The sequence below is a fragment of the Podarcis vaucheri genome (genome assembly GCF_965113315.1).
Source record: "Podarcis vaucheri genome assembly, chromosome: 12".
Taxonomy (NCBI): domain Eukaryota; kingdom Metazoa; phylum Chordata; class Lepidosauria; order Squamata; family Lacertidae; genus Podarcis; species Podarcis vaucheri.
Genome location: NC_138750.1, coordinates 24619593 through 24633842, shown reverse-complemented (window position 1 = coordinate 24633842; position 14250 = coordinate 24619593). Strand labels below are relative to the sequence as shown.

Here is a 14250-nt window from a genome sequence, read left to right as displayed (position 1 = left end):
ACATTAAAAGCTTCCTGATCTGCCTTCAGATGCCTATGAGAAATTATATAGTTGTTTAACTCTTTGACATCTGCCAAGAGGCAGTGCTGGATTAAATGCTGTGGATGCCCCTAAGAAGTCAAAATTGGGGTGCAGAGGGGGGCTTGCAAATTATCTCCTAATAAGTTTTTTATTTCACCAATCAAAAATTTAAATAAACCAAAACAATATTATTTGATCCATTGTCATGGGGCCCCTAAAGGTGTAGGGCCCATAGGCCAGTACCTAATCTGGCACTGCCAGGAGGACATTCCACAGGGCAGGTGCAACTAAAAAGGCCTTGTGCCTGGTTCCCTGTAACTTCACTTCTCACAGTGTCCAGATTGAACAATGGGCATGGAAACGTGCCTTCCATGCTGCCTGCGCTGGAAAACTGACACTGGAGTATGTGAAACCCCAGGTGTAAAGGTAAACGGACCCCTGACCATTAGGTCCAGTCGTGACCGACTCTGGGGTTGCGGCGCTCATCTCACTTTATTGGCTGAGGGAGCCGGCGTACAGCTTCCAGGTCATGTGGCCAGCATGACTCAGCTGCTCCTGGCGAACCAGAGCAGCGCATGGAAACGCCGTTTACCTTCCCACCAGAGCGGTACCTATTTATCTACTTGCACTTTGACGTGCTTTCGAACTGCTAGGTTGGCAGGAGCAGGGACCGAGCAACGGGAGCTCACCCCATCGCGGGGCTTCGAACCACCGACCATCTGACTGGCAAACCTGGATCAGTGCTTGTTGCTAAATTGTGTGTCTATGGATCCTGGGAGCTCCTGGTTAGCAGGCCCTGAGTCTAGCTCAGTGTCAGAGTCCCAGTTCAGCACCTCCAAAGGTTGCACCACTGGTGTTCCTAAACCAGCTGGTTGCTCCTTCTTTGGGTCAGAATCCTCATAGTCCAGTGCTATTTTTTCTAGAAAAAGAGGTGCCGGAACTCACTATGGACACCTCAGAGGTGCCAGAACTGGGTTCCAGCTGAAAAGAAAAGCCCTGCATAGACTACCACAGGAACACACAAATTACTCACCTGAGGTTAAGCAGGGGGGATTTTACCCTGAAAAATCCCAAGGAGCCCTGACTGCATTTTATTATGATTTATTATTGTTGCCTTGGCAGACACTTTCCAAAATGTATGTCTAGTAGTTGTGTATTCAGACCCGATTTCCTTGGTACGTGAATTCCATTTACCTCAACACACGAGGCATATTGCTGGAAATAACTGGGGAGTGTTGTCATTTCCTCCTGCTGCATAAAATATTTGTGTAGATGGCAACTTGCTACAATTTATCATGTTAAGTAGTAGCATGTAGTATGACTATAAAAATCACAGCCAGCGTATTAAATACATCATACTTATTCAGGAAAAAATTAGTGACTTTAAATACATGTAATTGTATGCATTTTGAACTAGTGTGCTTAAACAATCCTGCCATGCTGCCATAGTGCAATTAACACACTGCACAGAAGACATTTATCACAGTAATTTCCGTAGGCAGAGGGGTATCAGATATTCTCCTGTGTAGAAATCAAGCATTTAATGAGTTTCAACTTGCCTGTATTTAACAGCTGAGATTTGAGGAGCTATGCTTTAGTTTCTATTTTAAGGCAGAGTGTGATTAGTTTTAATGTCTTTGAAACAGTGGAGTCATACATTAGACGCCAGGAATGTAACCAATGCCAGGGGGAGGGCAAGGAGGGAGAGATGGCATAATCTAAAGTAATGGCATTTGATAGTGAATAAAGGAGGTTAATAAGCCAAACTTAACATACTGGGGGGGGCACATTTCTTTAAAATAGGAAACACAAGCCAAGTTAAAAGGGAAATACCATGTAAGAAAAATAAAAAAGCTTCATTAGACTATTAATGATCCCAGTAGATGCATATTGCATTTAAATTAATGCTTTGCTTTCAGAGGAAGCTGAATTACTGAGCTTCAGCTGATGATGCAAAGAGATTTACAGGAGCTGAACATCTGTGATTTCCTGACTATTGACCCTTTAGATAAGTTATGGGTGTTTTGGTTTGGTATTTTTTACAATTGCATTACTTGTAATTTTCATTCTTTAAATATATTTTTCTACCAAAGAAGGGAAAAGATTGCTGTTTGAATTAAATATATTCTTTCCCCCCCTACAGGGTCTTCATTTTGGTGCCTATTGGACATTGTCCCTATTAAGAATGAGAAAGGCGATGTAGTTCTGTTTCTATCCTCTTTCAAAGATATAACGGATACAAAAGTGAAGGTTTCTCTGGAAGATAAAAAAGAAGGTTCGTATCATTTCCAGAATAAAAGGGGACATGTTTTCAGAGAAGTGTGACATGAAACAAGAGTGAAAAATGTACATTACTGTAGAAGTGACTAGGCTCTAACTCAGTGGAAAAGGTATGTCATGAATTTATGTCATTTGCAGTGTTGTAACCATATTGAGCCTAGAAAATTAGAACTTTACTGCTTGTTTACTGTTGGAATTGCAGGAGACTCTGCTCCATGTATCACAATTGCTTAGTTCACATGTGTCCAGCAGTAGTTCCGTGCTGAAATCACACCATAATTAATATTTAGTACATTTATATCGCACATTCCCCCCCCCCATCATGTTACTCAAGGAAGCTTACATGGCGTTCCAAGGTGGTTTCCTATTCATCCCTGAGCAGACCCAGACTTGCTTACCTTCAGAAATGTGGCCATATCATGTGTCCTCAGACCATGCTTAGGACACCAGGAGGGCTGGCATTAGTTTCCATCTGTTTCTGAAAGTAAGTGTGACAGAGGCACCAACTATAGGGGGCAGAAGGGGCTTCAGCCTCCTCAATATTTGTGGGTAGGGGGCTGAGCCCCCCTCAGTATTGAGGGGGCCGCCACCCCCCTGCTGCCCGCTGGGCAGCACTTGCATGCCGGGCAGGGGTGGGACACACAGAGGGAGCCTGACATGCAAATCATGTCACACAACGCAGGGTCCCCTCAATGTGAGGGGCAAGTCAGCGCCTTGGAGAAGTGGGTAGCTACCCTAATTCTCCTGGGTGCAAATACTTGGTGCCTGTAAGCACTATGGTGCCCTTGACATCTTTCTGCAGCATCAATGAAACCTCTGAACCACCCACACATCTCCCGGTCCCTTTAGTCATGAGCTGGTTATTGATTTTCCCTTGAAAAACCCATAGAGCTGAAAAAGGATGTCAGGAGAGTAATTCTCTTTCCTACTTTCTCTTTCAACTTTGTATGCTTTTTCAAGACTCAGATTAATTCTATGGGATCTGACCTGTGAAGACTCTGCGGATCCCTAAGTGTGCTGATGTCTGTTGGCATCAGTCGCTGTGATGTTCGGGCAGAAGAAAGCTTTTGAAGCTCCCAAACGATCGACCAGGAGGCAGAGAACATGCTAGTCGGGCATGTGTATCTGCTAGGGTCCTACTCGAGAGTAGGACGAGCTCCTGACAGCAACACCATGTTCAAGAAATGCAGCAAAAATATCCCTTGGGCTCATGAAAATAGTTTAATGGTTCTTTGGACCCTTGCCAATATTCAGTATTTTCAGTTGCATGCTTATAAAATACAAGGAGTGCCCAGGAAAAATAGATAGAATTGTGAACTACAGAATAGTTTAGAAAAGAAAATATTATTGTTGTTTTCCAAAGCCTTATTTTTCAGATGAGTAATGCTAGCCAGGTAAATTCAGTTACACATTATCAAGATTTCTGTAAATATTTATGGTTCTACTATGTACCTTCCGGGTTTTTGTTATAATTATTATTATGGCTGCTGCTGAATTTCTATTAGGGGCAAAGAAAAAGCTAGACAAAATTGATTTCATTAAGCAGCAATACACTGGGGAGAATAATTTCTTGGGGATAATAGTTAATAAAAACTTTTTTAGGGTTGCCACAGTAATCTGCCAGCTATGATTACCGATGTGGATATTATTATTCTGGTGCAGACTCTTCATTATGTCTAAATCTTATGCCTATTTATTTTCCCACACCATCATAGTTGTTGATGAAACATCATCCTCACTCTTTCAACCTTTTGCCTAATTTACTCCTGCCATATTCACTTTTGTAAAAGGACTGAACTTTACAGTTGGCTACTAGACAACAACACCAGGCTTACAGATTCCTGGTCCTACAAGTCTAAAACCCTGATACCAGTGATGCTGCAAGAAAAAGGACAAAATTGAGCTGAACCCAGACTTTCACAAAGCCTGCTGTGAATTACAGGGCTATGCTTGCCTTGATCCCATGAGCTGCCAGAACCTTGCCCTAGCCCAACACCCAGAAATTTGAAAAAGGGGAAAGCAGTAGCACTGGGCACTTCTAAATTCCAGTGTAATCTGTCCTTACCTGACGGGGTTGAGGACTACAAGTTCCAGAAATCCCAGCAGGAAACTGACAGAATACCGGGGATTCTGGAACTTGTATTGTTGTTTAGTCGTTTAGTCGTGTCCGACTCTTCGTGATCCCATGGACCAGAGCACGCCAGGCATTCCTGTCTTCCACTGCCTCCCGCAGTTTGGTCAAACTCATGCTGGTAGCTTCGAGAACACTATCCAACCATCTTGTCCTCTGTCATCCCCTTCTCCTTGTGCCCTCCATCTTTCCCAACATCAGGGTCTTTTCCAGGGAGTCTTCTCTTCTCATGAGGTGGCCAAAGTATTGGAGCCTCAGCTTCAGGATCTGTCCTTCCAGTGAGCACTCAGGGCTGATTTCCTTCAGAATGGATATGTTTGATCTTCTTGCAGTCCATGGGACTCTCAAGAGTCTCCTCCAACACCATAACTCAAAAGCATCAATTCTTCGGCGATCAGCCTTCTTTATGGTCCAGCTCTCACTTCCATACATCACTACTGGGAAAGCCATAGCTTTAACTATACGGACCTTTGTTGGCAAGGTGATGTCTCTGCTTTTTAAGATTCTGTCTAGGTTTGTCATTGCTTTTCTCCCAAGAAGCAGGCGTCTTTTAATTTCGTGGCTGCTGTCACCAGCAGCCACGAAATTAACTTCTGTTACCAGTATGCAATATAGGAAAAGGCACTCTGTTGGGAGGGTCTGATTACTTGTCTGCCATATTTTCAATTAAGTTTCAGGACAGGACAAGTGGTGGTGGATGCTTTGACCTTTAATGAATGTCCTAAATAACTTGGGACCATGTTACTTGAAAAAACTGCCTTCTACAGAACTGTCGTCCTGTTCAAGCATGACTAGATGTTGAGCTCCTCTAGAGTCTTTTTCTTTCTGTCCTGCCAAGATTTGGTGTGTGTGCTTGGCTGGAACTTATGAAAAGGCCTTCAAGTCATTTGTGATCATTTGATCGGAATACTCAGACGTGGCTGTGGTCCAACATCTTCAGCTTCATTGGGTGCCCATGAATTCTAGTATTATAAGAGAGGGAGGAAAACTTTTATCCATCCATTTCCTCCATGCGATGCATAATTTTATAAACTGCTTACTCACCTTACCTTTGGACACCTTGCAGTCACGCAAGCAGCAATTGAGACTCAGATTAAAAGACGAACTGGGTTTAACCGCTTTGACTACTGCAATGCGCTCTACGTGGGACTACCTTTGAAGGTGACTCGGAAACTACAACCAATCCAGAATGCGGCAGCTAGACTGGTGACTGGGGGCGGCCTCCGAGACCACATAACACCGGTCTTGAAAGACCTACATTGGCTCCCAGTACGTTTCCGAGCACAATTCAAAGTGCTGGTGCTGACCTTTAAAACCCTAAACGGCCTCGGTCCAGTATATCTGAAGGAGCGTCTCCTCCCCCATCGTTCTGCCCAGACGCTGAGGTCCAGCGCCGAGGGCCTTCTGGCAGTTCCCTCATTGCGAGAAGCAAAGCTACAGGGAACCAGGCAGAGGGCCTTCTCGGTAGTGGCGCCCGCCCTGTGGAACGCCCTCCCATCAGATGTCAAAGTGATAAACAACTACCTGACATTCAGAAGACATCTTAAGGCAGCCCTGTTCAGGGAAGTTTTTAACATGTGATATTTTAGTGTATTTTTGGTTTCTATGGAAGCCGCCCAGAGTGGCTGGGGAAACCCAGCCAGATGGGCGGGGTACAAATAAATTATTATTATTATTATTATTATCATCATCATCATCATCATCATCATCAACAGTTGCCAATTATGATATGAATGTTGCGAAAGCAGCAATGGGAGACGGAATTCTAGAAAGGTGGAATTGTAGAGCTCTACATCCTCAGCAGGGCCCCCTACATTCACCACAAAGAGTAGTCTATACACAGTTGACAAAACAGCTCATATATTCAGTACACTATTGGCATGGCAATTATTTTGAAACAGCAAATTTCCACAAGTGATATTTAAATTTGTAACTTTCAACAAGAAGCAGTAAATTACTTTTCAATTATCCACAAGTTACACTGCTAATTAGGTTCCAAACAAAGAGTTTTCCATAACACTCTGTGTCATGCATTTAAAAGTCAATCAACCTTCTCTCTCTCTCTCTCTCTCTCTCTCTCTCTCTCTCTCTCCTTTTAAATCCTCTAATCAAATACTGCTTTGAGACACTATTCGTCGCCAGATTTAGCATAACCTGACAAAAAAGGATGGTTCTTCCACAGCGTGCAGAAAATGTGCTGTGCTATTTTAGAAAAACTGTTTTGCTTTCAAAGAATCAAATGAAAGTTTAGCAGTCACCGCCTGGCAAGGGTTATTTCAGTCCCTTGCATTATGTTGAGTAATGCATAGGAAAGATTCTAATACTGGTTACGTCTTTGTCAACTGTGTTCACATTTAAAGTAATCTTAGCTGAATCACTGAATGTATTAATTACTTCCTGATCTTATAGATGAACACTGGGAACATCTTTCCTTGATCTAATTTATCCTGCTGTTTATATGTTTGTGTGGGCCAGACTGAAAAGAGCAAGTAAATGTGGAAATAGACATATCATGCCTTGCATCCTAGACCACCTATACATCACCATCTCTCATCTTGCCTAGGATCCCTGGCTTCCCTTCCCTTCCTGGGCCTTTCTACTTATTGCTGACATTCCTCTAGTAATTGCCTGCTCTTTTACCCACAGTGTTCAAAAATATCCACCATTACTCATAGTAAAAATAAAAATAAAAATCCTAATAAAAACGTAAAAGCATTTTAATGCAAATTTCTCATAATATACACATTTTATATGCAATTTGCCTGATATCCACCTTTTTGCAACCAATTTAGTAAAGGTAAAGGGACCCCTGACCATTAGGTCCAGTCGTGACCAACTCTGGGGTTGCAGCGCTCATCTCGCTTTATTGGCCGAGGGAGCCAGCATTTGTCCGCAGACAGCTTCCGGGTCATGTGACCAGCATGACTAAGCCGCTTCTGGCGAACCAGAGCAGTGCATGGAAACGCCGTTTACCTTCCCGCCAGAGCGGTACCTATTTATCTACTTGCACTTTGATGTGCTTTTGAACTGCTAGGTTGGCAGAAGCTGGGACCGAACAACAGGAGCTCACCCCGTTGCGGGGATTTGAACCACCGACCTTCTGATCGGCAAGTCCTAGGCTCTGTGGTTTAACCCACAGCGCCACCCGTATCCCGCAACCAATTCATCCTAATATAAAACACTATGTTATTTCACTGATATATGCATTTTGATGCACACTTTCCCCTAATATACACATTTTAGAACACCTTATCACAAAATCTGGAGAAGAGTAAATATTGAAGGAAAGCTATTTTCTGTTCACATATTATTTTGGAAGGTGCAAAGTAGGTAGGTTCATATTAAAATCCTAACGGAACCAAATTTCTCTGCCATCCCTAGTGTTAATTTAAATAGATGCCCACTCAAAAATAATAATCAAACCCAGATATCACAGACACAGTGTGGTTCATGAGATGACAGTACCTGAGAAAGGATTGGGGCGTAATCTATAAATAAATAGGTTAGCAGATGAAGCTTTAGGCAACCATCATCCACTTACTTAAAGGCAAGGGGACCACTGACTGTTGGGTCCAGTCGTGGATGACTCTGGGATTGCGGCGCTCATCTCACTTTACTGGCCGAGGGAGCCAGCGTACAGCTTCTGGGTCATGTGGCCAGCATGACTAAGCCACTTCTGGCGAACCAGAGCAGCGCACAGAAACACCATTTGCCTTCCTGCCGCAGTGGTACCTATTTATCTACTTGCACTTCGTGCTTTCGAACTGCTAGGATGGCAGGAGCAGGGACTGAGCAACGGGAGCTCGCCCCATGGCGGGGATTCGAACCACCAACCTGTAGTTTAACCCACAGCGCCACCCGCGTTGTGCATATCCACTTACTTACATAAGAAGAATTATTGACATAAGGGGGATTCTGCAAGCTGATACCAGAAGGCCAGTATCTTCTTTCCTAAAGTGGCCAACCAGATACCCCTCTAAAGCCAAGAATAAAGCACAAAGGTAATGGACCTGTCCTACTGTTGTTCCCCAGCAACTGACATTCATAGGTGAACCTCTGCACATCTTGGACAATAAATTGCATGGGTTCACCAGTTCATGCTGATTATGAAGTTCTTGGAAAGATGCTTAGCCTCTGTGGTACAGGTTTTTATAAAGACTTGTTCACCCAATTATTGTGGCAGATTCTTTCCAAACCTGCACCACTATGGAAGATCTCATTTGTGGCAATCTGTGCCTATAGACTTCCCTGCATTGCTTCAGCCCTTTGAGAACAAGTGAGGCACACTTATAAGATTTGAGATTTCTTAGAAAAGCAATCAACAAATAACTATTATTGAATGCCTGGCTTTGCTCCTGAATTATGGATAATCTTTATCATCTTCCAGGGACTAAAGTTTCACTGCAGGATAGATACATTTTCTCAGATGAGAAAGGTCACTTAATAAACAGAGGAATGTACTCAAGAGCTGAACCAACTGTATGCAAAGACACAGAATCTGCTCAATTGCAGCAGCATTTGTGCAGAGAAAATTCATTCAAGTCAAAGGAAATTCTTTGCACAGTGGAAAGCATGATGGCAGGATTTTGCTGCAGCATTCAAAGAATGACAGAATGTAGAATCAGTGCAAATATTTCATCTTCTGAATAAAATATAGGCCTGGTGTTGATATATAGGCTGGTTGATAAATATAGGCTGGTAACTATTCTGGCCGTATGATTATCACCATGGCTACCCTATAGCCATCTGTTCTCAATCACTATTATGTGCCAGTGACACCTACATTCTGGACATAGAGTACCGTAAATAATGCAACATTATGTTGTCCTGTGCTTTTATTTGGCTTAGGTTTTCTTTTGAGCTTCTGAGGTCCAGGTTTTCACAAAATTTGGAATGTTGGTCAGAGGTTTAGAATGGGGCAGAAAGTTGAGCTTGGTGCAAATTTCAGTAATGGGAATGCTGAGAATCTCAATTTCGGGGGTGGATTTTTTCAATCCATTAAGGATTTAATAGAGTTTAAAAGGTGTGATCGATCTCAGGAGCTTGTGTCAGAGCTGAGCCTTAGGTTTTTTTGGGAGGCAGGAGTCCGAGCTGATAAGTTTGAACTAGAATATAAACCCAGAATCAGCTTGGATCAGCACTGCCTGATCCTCATAAGCAATAAAGTCTCCTGTACGTTAAGTTTAGTTTCATTATTTCTACCAATACATTTCCAAACATCTTTCCAATGAGCTAAAACTTGGTTTGTATTTGTTTGGGTTTGAGGGATGGTATTTAGGATGATGATGACAACGATGGTGATGATGATGATTTATTTTATTTATACCCCACCCATCTGGGTGGGTTTCCCCAGCTACTCTGGGTGGCTTCCAACACATATAAAAATATACCGTATTTTTTGCCCTATAGGATGCACCGGCCCATAGGACACACCTAGTTTTTTGGGGGGGAAATAAAGAAAAAAAATTTTATCCCCCCCAAGCCGCGGGGGAAGCCCAAGCTTTAAAAAATGCACCTGCCGTAGTTTTTAGAGGAGAAAAGGATATCTGTCCAAAGCGCGGGGTGCTCTGTTTCAGCGCACCCCGCGCTCCGGGCAGCAGGCTGCTATCTGCAGCCTAGGGAGCCCTGGGGGAACTCCCACAGGGCTCCCCAGGCTGTGGATGTCTGCCCAAAACACGGGGCACTCTGCTTCAGCGCGCCCCGCGCTCCGGGCAGCAGGCTGCTATCCGCAGCCTAGGGAGCCCTGTGGGAACTCCCACAGGGCTCCCCAGGCTGTGGATGTCTGCCCAAAACACGGGGCACTCTGCTTCAGCGCGCCCCACGCTCCAGGCAGCAGGCTGCTATCTGCAGCCTAGGGAGAGGCTCCCTAGGCTGCGGATATCTGCCCGAAGTGCGGAGCGTTCTGCTTCAGCAAGCCCCGCGCTCAGGGCAGCAGGAGCAGGGCAGCAGACTACCCACTAAAATACAATAAAAGTAAAGCATAATATCTACCAAAGTATTGAGTTGCATCTAGACGAAGAGATTGTATACACTTTTGCTTGTCCTGCCACTTCCCCTCAGGAAAACTTACCGTTTACCACTGAATTGGAACAAACATCTCTAGATTTTTCTGCGAATTGATGTTTGTTCCAATTCAGCGATAAGCAGCTGGTTTTCCTGAGGAAAGCGGCAAGACCAATGAAAAACCACTCAGACCCACAAGACAAGTGGAAACCTCTCAGATATGTGCTTTTGGGGCATAGAACAAGCGGAACAGTGGACGAGCCCTATGTTCATGGTACCAAGTTCCCACTGAAATCAGTGAAGCAACAAACTTGAGCTGCAACCCTATACCCTTTCACCCTAGGATTAAACAGCATTGAACTCAATGGGATCATGTTGCACATGTTTCTGGAAAATTTACTGATAACAGCAGGGCCTTTTCAATAAGGCCATGCAAATCTAGAATAGCCTACTGAGAAGTCTATTTGCAAGCCTCCATGTTGATGTTTCAAAAGAAACTCAAGACCTTGTTTGTCATTCAGTTCTGACTGCACTCACATTGGTAGGGTTTGAACCCTCACACAGCATTATTTTTTTTTAAAAAAGACTACATTTTAGTGCACTTTTCTGGATATGGGTGAGGTTTGGTTCTTACTCTAAGGCATGGATAGGACACCTCTGGTATTCAAGTGGCCGGGAGTTGTTGGAGTCCAACAACATCTGTAGCATCACATATTCCTCATCTGTGCTCTAGGGTAAGGATTCTTCCCGCTGTTTGGTTAAGTCTTCAGACTTGACCCAGATCCACTTGGGCCTCAAATACCCTATTGAGAGACACTTCAGCGATGCTTTATCTAATCAGAATCCATTGTGCCACCTGCACCTATGTTTTCACAATAGAACTTGGGCCAAATCTGTGATAAAAGTGTCAGCATCGCCCTTGAGCCAGTGCCACCGACTGGGGTCAACCACTTCAGCCCCGACTGGGCCAGGCGAGCTGGCGTAGCACTTCCAGAGACCTTCTTCTGCAGGAACAGGTCTAAGTGCTGTGGACTCACAACTCAGAGCTGTGAGCACCGAACTCACTTCCAGAAGACAGCCGTGCCCAGCAGAGTATAGCAGAGCATAAATCACTCGGACGACAGTGCTGAAGAGTATCTTCTTTTATTCACTAACAGCTCCTGTACTATACAAACTATATACAAATGGAGACGCTGGACTGCACTGAGTGTTACAGTTGCTTTCTGCAGCGACCTTATCTACACAGAGATAACACTCAATCTCCCCTTTGAAGTGAGCCTGGAGCAGAATAAGTAGCAAGCACAGTCCGCCCCCTCCTCTCTGGAAAATCAGCAGATTCTTGCAATGGGAGGGGTGAAATCTCCTCAAAAAGCACAGGAATTTTCCTAGGTGAATCAGTCCAGCACATTCCCCTCTAATAATCCAAGCCAAGTCTACCATTAGGCTATGTGAAGCAACCACCTCAGGTAGCATATGCTTAGGACCAGCAGTAGCAATCTCAGCTATTCCTACTGAGCCACCAGCCATTGCCCTTTGGCACCACATGGTATCTTCTGGCCACCCTAATCTGGCTTGCTGCTTCAAGGTTTGGTACTGAAGTAAGATTCAACTGTTGGTCCTGGAGTATTCTTCTGTAAGTAGAATTAGAGGAGCCGCGTCTTGTACTTCGCTTCAGGCAACAAAAGGTTTTTGGCCAGTCCTGCTAACCACGGGCAATCAGATGCCTCCAGAAGCAGGACATTATGATTTAGGTGGCAGCCCTGAGATTGTATCCAAGAACCACAAGTATAAGCTATCTCTTTTTAGACTTAATATGTGGACTAAATGAACATAAATAAGCAGTGACATTCTGTACACATTCATTTTCCAGGACCTCCCTTCATGGTTGAGAAGGAAGCCTCTGGTGACAATGTCTGGTGTGTGTGTGTGTGTGTGCGTGTGTGTGTGTGTGTGAAGCATGTTTTCTGTTTTGACTTAATATTTATGGCTGCCACCTAAATCAAGAAAACTATTAGGTGGCGCTGTGGGTTAAACCACTGAGCCTAGGACTTGCCGATCAGAAGGTCGGCGGTTCGAATCGCTGCGAAGGGGTGAGCTCCCGTTGCTCGGTCCCAGCTCCTGCCAACCTAGCAGTTCGAAAGCATGTCAAAGGGCAAGTAGATAAATAGGTACCGCTCTGGCGGGAAGGTAAACGGCATTTCTGTGCGCTGCTCTGGTTAGCCAGAAGCGGCTTAGTCATGCTGGCCACATGACCCGGAAGCTGTACGCCGGCTCCCTTGGCCAATAAAGCGAGATGAGTGCCGCAACCCCAGAGTCGGCCATGACTGGACCTAACAGTCAGGGGTCCCTTTACCTTTACCTTATTAGATGCACACTGTTGCAAACTAGCTCAAAAATATGGCACCATTCTTCCCAACTGTTGTATAAGATTTTATATCAGATTTATATCAGTTTCAGATTTCCCTGACACCTGGCCTGCCCCTTAAACCATTTGTTTTGAGTAATGCAGAGATAAGCTGCCCTAGTTTTTGTAGTCTGCGATGCAATGCTCTTTATTTAATCATATCTGCCTGAGATATATTAGAGGCATTATTCACCTGTTTTCTGCATAAATGTGGCTTTCTGGAAATACTGTTAAATCCCTCTTTTTCCTCTCTTGTATAGCTCTAGCTGTTGCTGCGGCATAAATCACAGAATTATGTCTAGGTTCCTTCACTGTGTTATTCCAGTGACTATTTGTATCATTACAGGTGGGACTTACAAGAAAATGTTGCTGCATAAAGTGTTCCTGTTCCAGCTGACTGGCTGGAACCCTGACTGCTTCTAGGATATTTCTAGTGCTTTTTTCGGGGGGGGGTATGCAGGGGTACGCATATCCCTAAACATTTTGTGAATCTAAGTTTGGCCTCATGGAGAGGTAGTATTTCAATATGAGTAGGAAAATGAGAGTACCCCTAAGCATTTTTTAAAGGAAAAAAAGCACTGGATATTCCATTCTGTTTCTCTCGTTCCAACAATTAGCCAGCCTTCCATAGCCTTTAACCACAGAAGCAATTTACGTGCTGGTAACAGTGACAGATTAAGGACCATTGCCCAGGCTATGAACCTGCTTCTTCTGGGGGAGTTCAACGCTATCTAGCGCAGGATTGCCAATGTGTCCTTCAACAGTACTTTAGCCTGGCATTGATGGCATTGATTTAGCACTCCTTCAATTTGATGAAAAAGAGTAATAGAGTTAAGTGTCATCCACTTATTCGTAACACTTCACCCCAGGTCTTTGCATGGCCTTTCTCAGTGATTTCATGCAAATGTTAACTAGCACGGCGGACCAAATGGAACCCTACAGACCCCATGGCATAATGCCAAGGATCTGAGAAGGAGTCTTCTGGGATTGCTTGAAACCCCTCCCTCCATTGAAATGGATCTGGAAACTCAGGCTCATCCAAAGAATGCCTGGACAACTACCAGCCTTTCAAACACCTTGTCCGTTAGCAACTGGCTGATAATTGCTAATATCTTCTGGTTCCGGAGCAGGTTTTTGTTTAGAGGCAACCAAAGCATTTGGTCTCTCAAGAAGACATTTATCTCAAGAAGAATTTATCATCTTCTGGACCCAGCAAGCCAGCATATTTTACCCCAGTGTAAATTACATTGGATTCCTATGATTTGTAATTCTTTGTTTCTTTCCGCAATGAAATAAGCTGCCTATGGAAGTTAGTGAATTCCTTTTCTGGATGCTTTTGAGGAAAGAGAAGAAAGGCATTGGTTAGGGGTGATTCTGATAGAATGTGGCCTCTCTTCTTAATCTCTGAGTG

The 14250-nt window shown here is 44.0% G+C and overlaps 1 protein-coding gene across 2 annotated transcripts in view; it reads left to right on the top strand.

Annotated features, from left to right (window-relative positions):
- The window catches only part of KCNH8 (potassium voltage-gated channel subfamily H member 8), a 157501-nt gene that overhangs the window by 65886 nt on the left and 77365 nt on the right, over positions 1 to 14250 (top strand). For both annotated transcript variants that reach the window (XM_082193317.1, XM_082193316.1), the window contains exon 3: positions 2165 to 2296. In XM_082193317.1, coding sequence (XP_082049443.1) covers positions 2165 to 2296 — 132 coding nt within the window. The remainder of the gene's footprint in view (positions 1 to 2164; positions 2297 to 14250) is intronic.